The sequence below is a fragment of the Aspergillus pseudonomiae genome (genome assembly GCF_009193645.1).
Source record: "Aspergillus pseudonomiae strain CBS 119388 unplaced genomic scaffold BDV37scaffold_15, whole genome shotgun sequence".
In the NCBI taxonomy this organism is placed as follows: domain Eukaryota; kingdom Fungi; phylum Ascomycota; class Eurotiomycetes; order Eurotiales; family Aspergillaceae; genus Aspergillus; species Aspergillus pseudonomiae.
In genome coordinates, this window is record NW_022476007.1 from 475,090 (window position 1) to 490,986 (window position 15,897).

Here is a 15,897-nt window from a genome sequence, read left to right on the forward strand (position 1 = left end):
ACTCCGTCTTGCACCTCCGCTTGTCACACCGGTGACTGCCAGGCAATTTGTCTACGATACTGTTAATTGATAATTGTCCAGGGTAAAAACAAGCATATGCTAAGAAGAGTGGATCTTACCTATTCTGACTCCAGAGTTCGAGAGCATGGCAGCTGAATATTCCACACATAGAAAGAATATAATATATAATGCAAAAACAGAAAATGAAGGAAATGGTAATCACGTCCCACATCGTGCGAAAAGGCCTGTGAGATAGGTTGTAGTAATGAGGATCGTTTCGGGTCTCCTGATTGAGATGGTGCTATCACAGAATTACAGGAATCTCTATTCTGTAATAACCAGCCAATATTTATTTATCTTCCCTTCCCCCAAAGGGATCAGACAACTAGCGAGGTTCTGTTCCAACCAATTAGTTTTGGCGGACTGTGCAGGTCTACAACGAAAGAGGATTTCGCCTGACTCGTAAACCAGCTCATTCCCTGCGTCTGTCTCTAGCCAATGATCACTAGTCTGTGGTACCTATCCCGAACTAAGCGCGTGTCCGACCACTGTTCAATGATATGCAGCAGAGAAGATGCGAGGCAACCAGCGATTGTGATCTAGAAGCCAACTTTGCATCGTACTCCAATACCTAGGTTTTCAATACAGCAAGTAATGTGCAAAGTGGGGCCGAATGGAGAGTCCAGGGGGTCTCCGCAAACACGGAAGTATGTACTATGTAGGTAAGACTAACCAGGATTTCATTCCTTTGATTCCCATGCCAGGGTTGCACGCGAACGAAGGACTGATCTTAAGAACTGTGCGATGTTGTAGGCTATGGGAAATATGAGAGTATTTTCTGACACCAAGTTATCAACGAGATCGCACTCTGAATTGTTCTTAGCCATCCGGACAGTTGATGAAAACCATGGTTTGTTTCCTAACCACGATTGTTTATGATCCTCACTAAAGTGTTATACATCAAAGGCTCGCAACGTTGTTCCCACGTCTGAGTCCATTCTCTGCAACGCTGCTCCCTTGCCCGAATCCATTCTCCGCCTTCCAGCCCAGACAGCAGTGAAGGCATTGCAAGTACGGTGCTTAAGCATCTTGGCGGATGACTGCAACCGCCTACGGTATACGCTCAGTCGTGATGCCGTGAATCTCTTAGATACTTGCCAGGCTTTCAAGAAAAGCGGGTATAAACAGGAATGGGTAGATCGCTTAGCAGGCAGTGAACTGCTCCATAGCTACGCCGAGACTTTGACAGAAATACTCAGCTACAACGATCTTCTTAAGTTGGCTCTCCTTACTTGGCACTTTGATGGATCCTTCAATGGCCCAAAGGCACCGCCACCATCTCGAGAGCTCCTGATATTCTTATCGCCACCAACGTACGATTGCGAGCAGCTGTGCAAGACGCTCTGGGAACGATACAACCACCGACACGCGCGGGAAGAAACATTGGAAGATTTCGGCGCCAAGTTTGTCAGGCTGTTAAGCATTCTTGAGTATGAATTTAGTCTACTATTTTTCGTCCGATAGGCTGTCTAACAACAATCGCGGGTGATATGTTATCTTGAGAATACACCCGGCAGACAAGGTAGTCTGGCAGCCAACTCAGATAGATTTGCTGAATGTAATACTCGTATGACCAGTCGAGCCAAACGGGTTTACTCGAAGTGCGGTGTAAGCGGCTTGAGAGAAACTTTGTGCTGGGAGGGGGTGGGGGTTGTTTGTTTGTACACCCACGGAAGAGTGAATGTTCCAATATAGTGATTTCTACCAACAAGCTTGGTCGACAGTTCGAATAATATTGTCTTACTTCTTTGTACAATGATATTTTTAAGTGTGTTGAGCTTTCTCTCCAGGTCAGACATAATCAGCATTTTAAGCACCATATGAAGCAAACAGGATGCAGCATTCACGGACCATTCAGATACGAGTAGATTATAGAAATAATTCTATGGTATGGCTCTTAAGCCAAGCGGAATGCACTGGCTCCACCTGAAACCGTCCAATGAAACGATGTGTTCTCCTCCGGCCAAAGCCAATCAGAGTGCTTCGAGACTCTTGTCAGTCAGGGTCAAGTGTGTTCGTTCCTTACTTTGGTTTTACACTTATCACAGTCCGAGGAATGAATTGAGGATGCCTCAAATAGATCGTTGAGCAACAAGGTGGAAGTCCGCACGAGTTATGCTAATTCATAAACCAGTGTGTCAATATATACATACGAAATGTTACAATCACTCAAAGAAAAGCAAGACGCATCCATCCACCGACCAAGCTAGGTTTGAACAAGGAGCGGCAACCGCAATCCCGATTGACTCTATCTCAGTTGAAACCATCTTGAAACCCTGGATTGACGTTTCCCCAGTTGTTCCACACCGTGCTTTCGTCAAGTATCGCTCCTTGCGGTAGATAATCAGAAGGTAGAGCCGAGGATGATGGACCTGTGTAAGAGAGTGAATCTGCTTGATGGGACCACACTTGAAAAAGAAATATATGCGTTAGAGCGTGACATCAATTCTGTTTGGACAACAACCGTATTGGGAAAAAATGACTAACTGGCTGTATTCGGAGTTATATGTTCATGTATCTCAGCATCCTCCTCATAATGCTCAACAATATATGCAGTTTCAAAGCATTTTGAATCCACTGGCAGCTGCCCTGCAGGGATGGAGGCCTTGAGGGCCTTTTGATAACACAATAGGAATGTTTGATGGTCCGTGTTTCTCATGCTGAGGCCCTTATGGATGTCGTCCTGCTGCTCTCGAAAATGGCGGTATAATAGATAGGGGCGCGGGAATCCCCGAAGACATTCTGGACAAATAAACCTTATTGATGTGTGCTCAAGAATTTTATTGAGAGTGTTATGCTGCCTTTGCAAGCTAGCCATGGTGGATTGAAAGAAAACCAGGGGCTGGTCGACATGACCATGCTTTAATATTTGGGCTTCAACAGAACTAAATACTTTTTTATATCAGGTTTATTCTGCACACGGCGGGCTTTTGACAATCACACCTGCCAACACCTCCTAGTACTTATGCGTCGCCTGTTATATCGAGTGGACAGGCACCGTATTGATTACCTACTTACGAATACTACGTACAATGATCGGCTGCATCTATACATGCATGGCTACTATTGCTAATAGCTTAAAGCAACTGACCATCCAATCCTTCGACCTAGTCTATTTCGAAAACGCTAACTGGATCCGAAGGTTTGCGAATGGAAATCCGCTTGCGCTCGTCCCTGGCCTCATTTCGAAGTTTATCCAGTTCCTTCTCGTCGAACCGCCTTGCGCGTATTGACTCCGCTATCTGTTCTAAGGCCACAAATTTCCACCCAGCTTTGACAACTGCAGTTGCAGCTGGTGGCCCAAGCGACTTGAACTCATTCCATGGAAGGCGGTCCTGGTAATGGTTGCGATGAAATGTTACCACCAGGTCATCCGGCCCTCTCTCGGCGTCCACGAAGATTAAGGCCTGAACTGTTGTTAGATGATGTGCCTCAGATGCAGATGTGTTCCAGACCTTTCCCTCCTGGACGTCGCATCTACTTGACACTAAGCGGCATTTAATACCACTGCAAAAGGCAATTATGCTGGCAAAACAATCCATTGGTATTTGGCAGGCACCGATGAGAGTATGCAGAAATGAGAAGGCTTGGTAGGTGCAGATAGTGGTATAGAAACCAAAACTATGAATACCATGCTTGGTTAAACTACATAAACCAGAGGCTCTATTTATAACTTCATGAGGCCTGTTTACTGCCTTGCCTAGATCAGTCGGCCCATCGATTCGTTTTAAGACGGTACATTTAGATGTAATACTATGTTGCTGGCATAACATGGAGAAAATAATAGAATAGCAGAATCGATGTGTAGAAAACGACAGTTTCCGGCGAGAGTCAGACAGGTACGTGAAGATGATGAAAAAGCTCCAAGTTGGGTTGTAATTTATAATCACCCAACTTACTACTAAATTTGAAATCATGAAGATCTAACGTGATTGGCAGTTTCGGCCAGATAGGAAACTGGAACCGATTCTTCCGCATGTCAGAACAGAAGTGTGATTGGACGTTCTGGTTCCGGTTTAATCCACCCGACATGTGACGTGTCCCCATTATATAACTTTCAAGGGCACTCTAGTACCGGATATAACTTGGGTTAAAATCACAAATAACCCAACTCCCATTGTTCTGTCAACTAGTCCAACTTCCTTCATTAACTTCTCCTCTCAATTTCACAGGACTTCACCTACCACCCCTCTTAGGTCATCCGTCTTCAAGATCTCAAGCATTGTAAGCAATATGGAGCCGCCACATGTCAAATCACCATATCAGGCAACCATCAGCGCTAGTCGTTGCCAGGGTCTCATCGTCGAGATCAACTCGATGATAGAGATTGCGAAGCATGGAAGACTGCAACTCGATTTCGATCAATATAGCTCTTTAGAAGCAGCAAGTCAGGAGCTTGCTAAAATTGCGTCTAGCTTTGCTGGAGAGGTAAAAGAACTAGTGAAGAGGAGAAAGCATACTGTCATTCTAGAAGGGCAAAAGCTTTTGTCACATGCCGAATCCATGAAATCAGAGTTATGGGCCACCGGCAAGTTGAGAAATAAAACCACATTCATTAGAAATATACAGTTATTCTTCAGACCCCCAGAGGAATCAAAACTAGACAACCCGCCAGTCCGCCAAAGGAAGAAGTTAACTCGCGAGCGATCTGAAAGAATTCGAAACCTAACGCCAGATGGGACAATCACATGGGCCGCTGCTTTTATTCCCAGTGTTTGGGATTCGAACCATTTATCGAAGAGCACTTTCGACTTCGTTGTTGAATTCCTGGATTCGGACCATCCACGTCGATGGCCTGCTCAAGTATACGAAGTGTTGGATACACTAGCAGCTGAGCAACCACTCCAAGATTCGCCGGAATTCAAGAATTTCTTGATGTGTGAGTGGATTCCATGTACGCTGAATTATCAACTAACAACATTTGTTTACTAGCGGTGAATAGAAGTGCAGAAGATGCTCGAGGGGAAGACCAATCTGTAATACAGCAGACTGAGCCAAGGTCGTATGGCGTCCCTGAAGTTCACGGTCAGTAGGTTTCAGTCTTTTGTATCAAACATCCATTCTTACATTCAAAAGGGCCTGCCCAAGAAGTCATCGAAATGGCATTCCTCGTTCCACCTTCCAGGTTGGATGGACTCCTGAAACTCTATCCTCCATCAACATCTCGCCATAGCATTATCCTTACGATTCCTATCGAAGACCGCGTTGCAACAGTGGTTATATCTATACCCCGTGAAGACGCTATCCGATTTGGCTACGAGTCCACCTTGCCTGTGATCTTCAATTCGAACCCCCTCTCTGCGTGATAAGCTTCACTTCAACCAGCATCGCCTCAAACTGACAGTCAACTGGTATGAGCCCCATGTATAAACCACTCTTCCGCATTATCTCCCATTCAACCGCGTTTTGTGGACTTCGGACTCTGATACAATTGAAGAATCTGGACGACGGAGGTGGGCGGAATATTACCAACTGTTTTTTGGGCGATGCCTCGAAAAGTCTGATAGTATAGGCTGTCCAGGTATCTTCAATATCTATCTTTGACGCTTCAAAATCACTTCCAAACTGAACTGCGATTAGCTAATTCGGGTAACGGAAACGGGAAGTATTGATAACGAACGTTATTCATAGCCTCCGTTACTAACTTGTTATTGTCATCCGCAATGTCTTCCGGTATGGGTGTGTAATACAATTTGGCCGCCATAGTCCACTGTAGATAGTCAGATCAAACAAACTTCTGATTAACAAGTAGCACACTATATGTTACCTATCGCATCACTTAAGAAAGGGACGTCGTATAGCTGGCGCTCTTGCAAATATCGAGAGAAAATAGAGGGCAGGAAAGTGAAAATCAAGGCCAGATCCTAAAAGAGCGTCCTCTCGCGGAAAGTAAAGACAAAAAATCGAGTATGGTTTTTCTTCCCAAAAGCTCGATATATATGGATGCGAATATACACCAACACCAGCTTGCAAGAGATAAAAGGATAGTTTACCTCCGAATACTTACTTTTTGGTATTGTCCTCTTCATCTGTGGACACATCATGCGTCAGGCATTTCGATGTTGTTGGGCGTGAATCTCATGAGTGGTTCTCAGAATTTGTCATGTGATACAGTGGGGCTTGGGATAGGTTCCGGAAACAAGAGAACATATTGTTTGGGATCTCATGCTGAGGCCTTCAAGATAGATTGCTGACCAAGAAAAATTAAAGTATCTAGAGTATAAAATCCTAAGTAATGAAGTCCCGTGTCTATTCTTTTTCCCGGCCATAATCTTTGTAGAGTCTTGTTGGCGAAGCATAACTGCTCTCTCACCTTCGTAAAAGAGAAACTAGAATTTCGAAATCACGTGATACACAGGTCTAGTAATAGGGAGTGGATACTTCAGGTGCTCCAGACGAGCGTCTGGAGTTAGGTTTGTTTTCAAATCAACCCAAGTTTAGCTGATCTGCATTCCCCTTCCGTTCGCAAGTCTGGCCGTCAAGTGCTCTAATTAACAGTTGATTAAAATGAAATAGGATGTCACGAGGGAAGGCTAGTTAAGCCCAGCCACTTAAGTTGCCAGTCTTACATCGGTCAGGAGCCAGCTGCTGAGAGCCACAGGTCAGTTCGACTTTGGACGTTTCCAGATCCTCATGGCCTTAATGTGGAGATATGAATAGTATTCAACCAATAATAATTGAACTGCTATAGTGGAGATGATTGGTTGGACTCCCACGTCAAGACGCAATGTATGGGGTAATGCGGTCCATTTCATCTAATGAAGTGGAATATATGCTCTTAATCTCACATATTGTATACATCAGTGATCAAATCAATACTCATGAGTCCTACCTACCTTACGTGAAGTGAATGACAGCTTAGAGGAGGTGCTGAGGTAGCCCCGCTGCTCCCGAGAACTAACACCATGGTTCCAGGGGTCTTAGGACTCCCACGAATAACCCCCATTTTCCTAGGAATGGGGATATTAGCTCCTGAGAATGGCAAGATAGTTTCCAAGAGTATCGAGCATATACCCCAACGCATCGAGAAATTCGGAAAAATTCCCATGCGAGGGTATCTCACAGAATGAGGCCATTTTTGGTTCATTGCTGATGATGACTGGAACCAGAGGCTCGAATACACTTGTCCTCTACAACCCGCCGGTAATGTCGACAGGATTATTGCCCTGCCCTTCTCCAGTAAACCGCCACAATAAACCCCGCCCCCCCAACCCCCCCACCTCCCCTCCCACAACCCCTTTCCTCTTTTTCTAACTGGATAGAGAAGCAAAGCGCGTTAAGCATCTACTTCCTATTCATCAACCCCCGCGCCCAAATCGGACGAAGGACTAAGATCTCGATAAAGGAAAACACTAGACTACGCCCAAATACTTGGTTATATGGATGGTACATCTACGCAGTATTCGGGTTGAGGCCAATGACCCGACACACAATTGCCCACGGGAGAGCGTAGAATATGTTGGATACCAAGGACTGTGCGAGATACCATAACTATGAGATAATACAAATATTCTAGAACGACTCTTACATCTTCTACGCCGTGCTGACCGAGAGGATACTTCCCAACTCATATCCATGATTCATTCTGATGCTTCCAACAAACTAATTCTTAGCACTATTTCTGAGGCTACTGGAGTGAGCGACGATACGAGTCAAGGCGGAATAACCGAAGGTCGGGTTTAGGACACGTAGATCTGCGCAGTGGTCGTGGACTGTTGTGTACATCTGTTGCGTTGAGATCGTTCTTCTGCCCTGGTTGGTTGTATCCATTTGATGAGTGTCTGAACAACGGGTTTTTGAGAGCAGTACGCTGCATCTCAAGTAGTGTTAGCCTTGAGGCCATATCATAATCCATTGTATTAACCTGCCTTCCGTCGTAGTGAAAGTGTGGTTCGAGCGAGGATCGCCAAGTTGAGGACGACTGGGTATGTTTAAGGCGGCGTCCATCCAGGAATAATCAAGCCAGTGCAGCTGTTGAGAGGGCGTATCCAATGGAATCTAATTGCTGTTCTTCTAAAGGGTATCGCGGGAGTAATGACAGCACCATGTCATTAAAGTCGATGAACTGAGACTGAGAGCATAGAGCTGCCATTTCGAAGGCCGGGGGATACGAACCCGCATCTGCCCAGTCCACGAGCCACACAAGGCCGTTTCGGTCCAGAATAAGGTTCCGCGGACTGATGTCCTGGTGGGTGAGAACAAACTCGGTGAACTTGAAGGGCGGAAGGTCTGGCGATGCGTGCTTGTATGCTTTACAGATGTCCAGCTTGTGGTTGAACCAGCCCTCGAATTCGGCCACGTCCTTGAAAGGCCCGGCGCTGTAGTGCGTGAAGAAGCGACCGCGACATGGGCCCCCGCCGATCGGGCCTGGCTCCAACAGCTTGATGGACTGCATTTCAATGATCATCTGGGCCGTCTGCTTCGCGACATCCATCTTTTGTTCATCACTGAGTTCTCTCCAGCAGCCATCAAGCGGCTCGCCGTCGATATAATCCATCACAATATATCCCATGTTGCCAAAATATTTCGTATCGTCCATGAAGTGGAGAGACCGATGGACACGAGGAGCTCGAATATTAGACTTTGATGCGACTAGTTGAAGAATCTTTGCCTCGCAAGGCAGCACATTGCCGCCGCCTTTTAAAACGAGATTCTTAGACAATCGCACCACCGTCGTTTGGCCGAAATCGTAAAGGATCGGAGAAGACTTTAAGAGGTCGATGAGAGACTCATCGGAGACGCAATTGATGTCCTTATCATCCAGCGGGAATGCCCTGTCCGAGGCCTTACTGGCCGGCTGTCGAGATTGTTAGTGCAATATTCACCACCGGAAGAATTGAGGGAGTCAATACATCGGTGAATGGGCGTAAGGGTCCTTCCATATTCCTAATTCTTCGGTTATTTTGTGTAAAGGTCCGTGATAAGGGAAAAAGCTGGGTTCCTATCGAGGTACCACTACAGGAGGGCAAGGGAAAAAAAAAAAAAAAAAAAGGGTAGGTAAGCTGAATGTACAAAACTTTTAACATTGTTTGATGCCATCGTTATCATGGTCGGGCTTAGTCATTGCCAAGGAGCGCAACAGACCATGAAGGGAGATTGATAGGTGGTCAAGCGCCCAGTTAGCGCTTAGGTGGGTTTTCGGCTGACCAGTCTTGTCTCAGCAGTCGCTGGCTTCACCTAAAGGACGTCGGTTGAGATAAGAGCGTATCGTTTTAGGTTTAGATGAACATCTGACTTCCATTGGCTCCCCTCTCTTGCTGGATTCCCTTGAGCGGCACACATAATGAAAGATTGATCGCATTTCCGTCAATGATTAGTCCCTCTACGCGCTGGCCTCAACTTTCAACCTCTAATTATAGCAATTCGGCTTCCCAGGCTTTCATCTATCATATGCACGACGAGTTCTGAAACAGTCCATCATGACGATAGACAGCGAAGCGCTTAGGCTGTTTAGAACGCGATAATATTTAAGGGCACCCGTTCACTGCTCCAAGCCCATCCTTTGACAAACTTCCGCGAAACAGATCCTCCTCGCCTTTCCTTAAACTTGTTATTCCACCTTTTACTGCTTGGGTATGTGTCCATGTTGTTGTGGTGTTATGTATTGAAGAATTTAACGTGTACCAGGACTCTCCGACACATGGTTTGAAGAATGACAAACTTTCATCCCCTCAATTTTATACCAAAGCACCGCCAGACCCAGATTCTGGAGTCACCAGTGCAGTCTCTGATTGCTGTGCCACACAGCAAAAAGGCTAACACAAATCATTGGTGTCTCTACCTCTTGACATCCGACCGGAGCTCTGTCAGAATCGATTGCCAGCCTAGCTACTCCGTCCCAAGTACCATTCTCCCTGGAGGCTCCAAAGCCTATGTAATCATCTCTGAGCTGTCATATACTGTGTCCAAGGATGCTCAAGCACAATTTCTTCTTGGAGTCGCCCCCGGCCTGAAGGTCAGGCATTTTTACGATTTGCTGATCGAGAATGGACGGCACAAATACGAATTCGATTCAAACGGAGTTGGTTGCAGATTTTGGACGACGGATCAGATCAATCTGCTACACCAGCATCGGCTTATCACGGACACGGCACAAGTTACAGTTGCAAAGAACGGGATTCTTAAACTGTGGCCTGATCAGACACCCCTCGAACTCGACCGGGGAGCCTACTACTAGTGCGGATGTCAGCAGGCAGATGTCTGCTTTGTTGTTCCTTGGGTTATCAGGTCACCTAGCTTGCGAGGAACAAATGCGGGCAAGGCAGCATCTTACGCATTCTGGCCAGTTTGGGGATCTCGGACCCGAGCCCAACTCCTGTTCAGATCCACAATACCGTTGAAGATTCGTTTTATATGCCGTGCTATTTTCTGTGTCTTCTTTTTCGAGTATCTTGTCCTGTTTTGTTACGTTTCTACTTGCTGTTAGAAAGATAATCCATCAACTTATGGCTTTGAGCTCATTCGCAAGTATTCTAAGTGACTCTATATCTCGCATGAAGAAGGTCAAGTCCATATATCAAAGTGTAGGTCGATGATCAACCAATACAGTTTTGTTTCAGGACCGAAGACTGGGAATTTATAGTATCCAACGGTACATGTTACTCAGGAAGGTCATCATCTGGGACATCCTCAAGTTCTCGTCCCGCCTCCCAACCTTCTAGCCATTCCGTCAACCTTTTGGGGGGACCAGGTTGATCTGGAAACACTCCATGGAAGTTCTGAATCTTATACGGAGCACCCTTGAACCCGCGTGCTGGATACCAGGTCGGATCGAAATCACACCCTTTCCACTGAGCCTGATATTGCAGCTTTCCCCTCCAGATCCGTGACGCCAAGATTTGCTCCACTTCCCATTCTCGCTCGTCGATGGGGTTGAATATCACTGGTGTGTGAATATCGTTTCTTGAGGGACATCTTCCCTTCTTAGATCTTGGAGCATTTTTCGACCCACGCGTGGATGAAGGGGCCGTCAGGCGGCGCGGCTCGTCAAGAGCGAACCGAAATTGCGGTGCGTCGAGCTCATTTGGTGAGTTTGGCTCGAAAGAGAAAAAATACGAGGTCCCCAACGCGTGAGTCTCGACAGTAAGGATGGCATGCCCAAAAATATCTTGACTGCCGTAAGACTTTGCCGACTGCGCGGACGCTGAGCTATGTAGCAACTTCTTGGAAGCTCCAGAAGATGTACGGTTGGTCAATGTTCCCACAGGTCGAATTGCACGTTTGCGTCTCTTCGTGAGACGCGGGTTCTCTTCCTGGCCAGAGCAGTCAGGATGGTGGTCACGCTGAACAACATCAAAGCCCGGTTGGCAGTTGCGGCGTGGTCGATTTCTCCCTCCAACAATCCGTGCCTGGGCAACTTCGAAGGACTTCCGCCGGGGCGGCTTTGTGATTGTGGATGGGGGTTCTGGACTGGGGGTAACACCTGCTACCTGGCGAGGAGGCATCGGACTTCTCTGACGAACTGATGCTTTCTTTGACTCCGCGGAAAGGGAACTACCTGAGTCTGGATGGTGTTGGTCTTCTGGGCCAGAGTCCACCACACCGATCGAAGGCAGCCGTTGATCGTTTGAAAGGGGGTCCCCCTGACTCAAGGCTGGCATTAAGATATTTTGCTTCAGCTGCAGTGGGCCATCACCCAAAACAACCCGATCGTTTTCTCGCTCCCCGAGAGGATTGTTGGCTACATCGTTCTGTGCTATATGGGTGGACGGGGGAGTCCCACACATATTTATGCTGTGGTTGTCGTGGTGCGAAATATTCGAACAGCGCCCATGGCTTACGCTGGGCTCGTCATGTGAGCCGCAAGGCTGTATGTCTGAGAGATTTGATCAGAACGTTGTACAAAAGGGGGAGTGCTTAGCGAAAGCCCTTACTTCGGGGCTCATCCCCCTCCTGTAAGTCCGGAGATGGAGAGCATAAATGACTGTCGGGTTCTGTAGAGAACCTAATCCCCTCTCGACTTGTTGTACTTCCAAAGGGCCCAGGCTGAACTGTTGTTTTTGGGAGGCTGGAGAGAGAGGGAGACGAAGCCAGGGCTGCAGTGCGAACGTTAGCAAAAACGACCCAATACAGAATACCGATCCCCCAAAGTCGAGACGTACAGAAAGTGGAGGCATCAAAGGTCTCGTTGCCGGTTTGTCCCTGCATGCATGGCCAGAGAGAGTCGAAGGGCGTAAAGTCTACCTCACGGCGTCCATCCAGATCCCTGGAAAAGTGGAGGGTGAGTTCATTGACGCTATTCGGGCGAATGCTTTGTTTGTGCGACCCCGAAGTTGAATGCAAGCAACCTGGGGTTTTAGGAATCGTTGCCACGAGTTGGCGTGTATATGAAAGACCGATTTTCCTTTAATACCGCGATGGATTCTTTTACTTAGACTTATCGAGTTTACTCCTGTTATACCAACACGAATCCTTATCATCCTGAGAGAATTAAATCACGTCCCCAATATGTTATCCACTGCAATTGGTCTACTTATTACTTTAACTTGACACCTTAACAAGGAACAGGGTCCGCCCCGCCTTTGAGTAGGGCAGAGATAGTTAAGAAACGATTTGGATATTTTATTGAAATCTTTTCTCTAGTAGCCATTATGATACACTGAGCGATGTCTTCGAGCCTTTTGAAGTGACGAGAAACGTTCTTCACAGTCAGTACACCAATGATGCCTTTCAGTGTCATGTTGCCGAAGTCCACTCCTGTGACTAAAAGATTTTCAGCAGTCACTGCAATAGGTATTTTGGCTGGGGCGGCTACGACGACTAGATCGGTGGGGGCTTTCACATATGTACCGTCCAAGGCTAGCAAAAACCTGCCCTACAACCAGATTAGTAGATTTCCTACTACTGACAGACACGCTCGTTCAGTTTTGCGGCTAGGAGGCTTAGGAAAACGTAGAGGCCTACCATAATTCCGTCTCCAGTTGTACCACCCTTTCCATCAACAAAGTTGAGAATTTGTAGATAAAATGAGGGGACTTCTTGCAGATTTCGTGAAAGCTTTGTAATTCTTTGAGAGTGGAAATATGTCGGGTGGTAAATGTTGCTACTGTATCCTGCAAATTCAAATTTGCAGGAGCATGCGGCCCATAGACATACTTAACAAGTTGAATAAAGAAAGCGTCTTTCCACTGATGGGTTAGATTTAACTCTAATCTTTTTCTTAGCGAGGTCCATAAGTCCATTGATGGCGTATTTGTCGGCAACAATATAAATTGATATGTGACTTGGTTTGTTCAGTGCTCCACGTAGAGATTGTGGGATCATTGTGTTCACCAATCAAGACCTTCGTTTCTAATATCTTGCCTTCCATACCGGTGGTACCCACTTGCTCCGGGGAGCTTCGGTTTTGTTCTTCGATAGTGAGCTCGGAAGTGTCATCATAGTCATCACGATAGAGATAATCAATCATCTTTTTAACAATCAAAGGGTCACCAGCGATCGCCTCCTGCGATTTATCAGATTAATACAAGGAGAGGTGAAAATTGGTACGTATCCGTTTCCCCACAACTTGTGAGTTGAAGCTAACCTTGGCAGCGGGCGTTGGCAACCCAGCATACTGCAAAAGCCTGATCCCTTACGTAAATCTAACGATATCCAGGTTGTTTGCCACATTGCCCGGAGACTTCTCAGAGTAGAGGAAACTGTTGATGTGTGGGGTATCTTCGGCCTTCTTGCCGAAGATTTTGCAGGTGCTCCACCTACAGCAATGGCAAAAGCCCTTCTTCAGATAAAATTAATGAATACATGGCTTAGGTTCACTCTTATCAAACCCTCAGCATCCATTTTTAAAGGTTAGCGCGACCCAATGGTGCCTTCGTCCGCTTCATATTCTTTGCAAAATTGCCCGAGAGCCGAAGTATGAACTAGAGAGCACTTGACCATACGTTGTTTTATACACCTAGAGTGTAGTCTTCATAAGAGAATGGTGAATTAGGTGAAAATTCATTCAATTAAATTCATTTCCTTATGCGGCAATTATGGGGCATCATGCCAATTTTTCATCTCCTAGGATGCTTTTGACCAGTTTCTCGCCCGAGTTGAAAGTGTCTTGGTCAATTAGAAGTCCATCGATCTGCTCCAGCCACTTGAATTCAGCAAATATGTCGTCCTCAGAGAAGTGGCTGGCGAGGGACATATCATCTGAGCTATCGTCAGAGGTGTCGACAGAGAAACCCTCATCTATTAGACGGATATAGTTCTCGGGAGGTGGTGTCGCCCTCGGATCATTGCGGGCGGCTTTTGAAGCCGAACGAAGACGGACTTCGATCTTTACGTCTTTCAGCAGTGAATTTTGCATTGCTTCAAGCGAGGGGTCCAGTGCGTACAGTATTTGACATCTCGCCGGTAAAAACTATTGGTAATTTGATATCAAGTAGTAAAGCGGGGACCGGAAGAAATGAAGGGGTGAGTAGAAGTTCACGTATGTGAATTTATATAACGAAGAAGAGTTGCAGTTAGTGCATTTCTGAGTGACGGTGCCTTCTGTCTGGACAAACCTCTCTTTACTCTTTATACCCCCTCAACCAATGTTGGCAGCTACCTCAGCTCAATCATACTGGAGAAGGAGATGTGGAGAAAAAATAGTCAGCCTTGATTGACCCTAAAATTAGATCTCACGTGAACCTGGCGGCTACGTCTCAAGCTTCTCAAGTGTTCAATTCTGAAGTGCCTCAGTCAACTCTGCCAAGCACCGATAATAAGACATTATTGGCCTGTTATATCCTGAGGACGTGGTCCATCAACAGTCAGCACGTCACTGAGCGGACAGTTCACGACATTTACATTCCTTGGTGGATTGGGAATATTCTTTCCTGGTATCGCCCTTGCTATCGCGGTTCAGCCTTCTGGCATGTTCTACGGAAGCGAAAGTATGTTATTGATTTCCTCCGCGGTGTGAATGCGTCAGCAGTAGGATTGGTCTTTACGGCTGTGTAACGGCTTTGGGAAATAGGGTACTTGAGTCCGGGGGAACGCGATGGTCAAAGTCTGGCGAAGGAGCCGTGGTGGGTTATTGTCGCCGCTGTTACTTATACTGAGAGTGCGTGGTTCAAGGTTCCTCCTGCGGTCGGGATTTTGCTAGGTGCTATGCTTGGGTTGCGTTGGTATGGAGTCGTTTCACCTGCGTGATGACGAATACAATTGTATAAATTGTGCAGTAAGAATGTAAAAGATGTCGTTTTAGAAAAAGAAAATAACTCGCCTTCGGAGCCAAAGTGGTACAGATTACGGCTACATATAACACTATCCATTCGGCTTTCGTTCTTGAAATCGGCCTCAGAATAAGTAGAAGGACAACTATGCTGAACGGTTGGCCATAGCAGAACCATTTCTTCTCATGTACTCGGAGCTTGCAGACGGACATTTCATGGCAAATCAAATGCCGAATGGCTGCATCTACCCACTGAGCCCGCCAGCCTCTCCAGACTGGACCCAGAAAGATATCGCTACTCTGTCTAGGGTATTCGCAGACACGGTTCCTCCAAAACGGCACACTGCGGCAGAGATCCAAAACTTTCTTTTACAGTATAGAAACGACCCATGGTTAGCAGTGACTGATGTATCGGAATGGGCATATGGAGACCTCCGTCTTGACTGCGAGGAGAATCTCGCTGCCTTACATACTTCGTGCAGTCGGTTCAATATCCGCGGTACTGACTATTATCTCACAATAAGTGCTCTCATTTTTTCATGGTCCCGTCATAAACTCTGTTCAAAAGACAGCTGCCATCATGGGTCAAGTAATTGCTTTCAACTTCATATTCTTCTCCTTCAGCTGCCCGTTTCTGATGAGAACGTGCCTAAGATCTGGACTACGCCTACCGATGCAGTCGCTGGAGT

At 46.5% G+C, this 15,897-nt stretch overlaps 10 protein-coding genes across 10 annotated transcripts; 5 read left to right on the plus strand and 5 right to left on the minus strand.

The window, feature by feature from the left end:
• Positions 1–825: 825 nt before the first annotated feature.
• BDV37DRAFT_280724 (uncharacterized protein) lies at positions 826–1,524 on the plus strand (the record flags this gene model as incomplete). Its single annotated transcript, XM_032086640.1, has 3 exons — positions 826–831; positions 884–910; positions 967–1,524. 3 exons carry the CDS (start codon positions 826–828, stop codon positions 1,522–1,524), a joined length of 591 nt encoding a protein of 196 aa, XP_031944098.1.
• A 789-nt stretch (positions 1,525–2,313) lies between these two features.
• BDV37DRAFT_291892 (uncharacterized protein) lies at positions 2,314–2,879 on the minus strand (the record flags this gene model as incomplete). Its single annotated transcript, XM_032089056.1, has 2 exons — positions 2,314–2,432; positions 2,548–2,879. Coding segments are annotated over 2 exons (451 nt in total), but the record flags the coding sequence as incomplete, so codon positions are not given.
• Positions 2,880–2,925: 46 nt separating this feature from the next.
• BDV37DRAFT_242550 (uncharacterized protein) lies at positions 2,926–3,491 on the minus strand (the record flags this gene model as incomplete). Its single annotated transcript, XM_032081336.1, has 1 exon — positions 2,926–3,491. A coding segment is annotated over one exon (324 nt), but the record flags the coding sequence as incomplete, so codon positions are not given.
• Positions 3,492–4,036: 545 nt separating this feature from the next.
• Positions 4,037–5,366, plus strand: BDV37DRAFT_269811 (uncharacterized protein; the record flags this gene model as incomplete). Its single annotated transcript, XM_032084442.1, has 3 exons — positions 4,037–4,074; positions 4,257–4,954; positions 5,137–5,366. The coding sequence occupies 3 exons, from the start codon at positions 4,037–4,039 to the stop codon at positions 5,364–5,366; spliced, it is 966 nt and encodes a 321-aa protein (XP_031944101.1).
• Positions 5,367–7,556: 2,190 nt separating this feature from the next.
• Positions 7,557–9,041, minus strand: BDV37DRAFT_242558 (aminoglycoside phosphotransferase family protein). The gene is made up of 2 exons (XM_032081337.1): positions 8,913–9,041; positions 7,557–8,857 (listed from the first exon to the last, which is right to left on the minus strand). The coding sequence occupies exons 1-2, from the start codon at positions 8,940–8,942 to the stop codon at positions 8,018–8,020; spliced, it is 870 nt and encodes a 289-aa protein (XP_031944102.1). The 5' UTR covers positions 8,943–9,041; the 3' UTR covers positions 7,557–8,017.
• Positions 9,042–9,307: 266 nt separating this feature from the next.
• BDV37DRAFT_242560 (uncharacterized protein) lies at positions 9,308–10,516 on the plus strand. The gene is made up of 2 exons (XM_032081338.1): positions 9,308–9,633; positions 9,688–10,516. The coding sequence occupies exon 2, from the start codon at positions 9,713–9,715 to the stop codon at positions 10,235–10,237; it is 525 nt and encodes a 174-aa protein (XP_031944103.1). The 5' UTR covers positions 9,308–9,633; positions 9,688–9,712; the 3' UTR covers positions 10,238–10,516.
• A 360-nt stretch (positions 10,517–10,876) lies between these two features.
• Positions 10,877–11,207, plus strand: BDV37DRAFT_242562 (uncharacterized protein; the record flags this gene model as incomplete). The annotated part of the gene is made up of 3 exons (XM_032081339.1): positions 10,877–10,945; positions 10,988–11,086; positions 11,119–11,207. The coding sequence occupies exons 1-3, from the start codon at positions 10,927–10,929 to the stop codon at positions 11,205–11,207; spliced, it is 207 nt and encodes a 68-aa protein (XP_031944104.1). The 5' UTR covers positions 10,877–10,926.
• Positions 11,208–11,883: 676 nt separating this feature from the next.
• BDV37DRAFT_52901 (uncharacterized protein) lies at positions 11,884–12,445 on the plus strand. The gene has a single exon (XM_032090831.1). The coding sequence runs from the start codon at positions 11,980–11,982 to the stop codon at positions 12,334–12,336; it is 357 nt and encodes a 118-aa protein (XP_031944105.1). The 5' UTR covers positions 11,884–11,979; the 3' UTR covers positions 12,337–12,445.
• Positions 12,446–12,959: 514 nt separating this feature from the next.
• BDV37DRAFT_269814 (uncharacterized protein) lies at positions 12,960–13,468 on the minus strand (the record flags this gene model as incomplete). Its single annotated transcript, XM_032084443.1, has 2 exons — positions 12,960–13,205; positions 13,385–13,468. 2 exons carry the CDS (start codon positions 13,466–13,468, stop codon positions 12,960–12,962), a joined length of 330 nt encoding a protein of 109 aa, XP_031944106.1.
• Positions 13,469–13,941: 473 nt separating this feature from the next.
• On the minus strand, positions 13,942–14,382 carry BDV37DRAFT_242565 (uncharacterized protein). Its single transcript, XM_032081340.1, has one exon. It carries the CDS (start codon positions 14,354–14,356, stop codon positions 14,045–14,047), a length of 312 nt encoding a protein of 103 aa, XP_031944107.1. The 5' UTR covers positions 14,357–14,382; the 3' UTR covers positions 13,942–14,044.
• Positions 14,383–15,897: the final 1,515 nt, after the last annotated feature.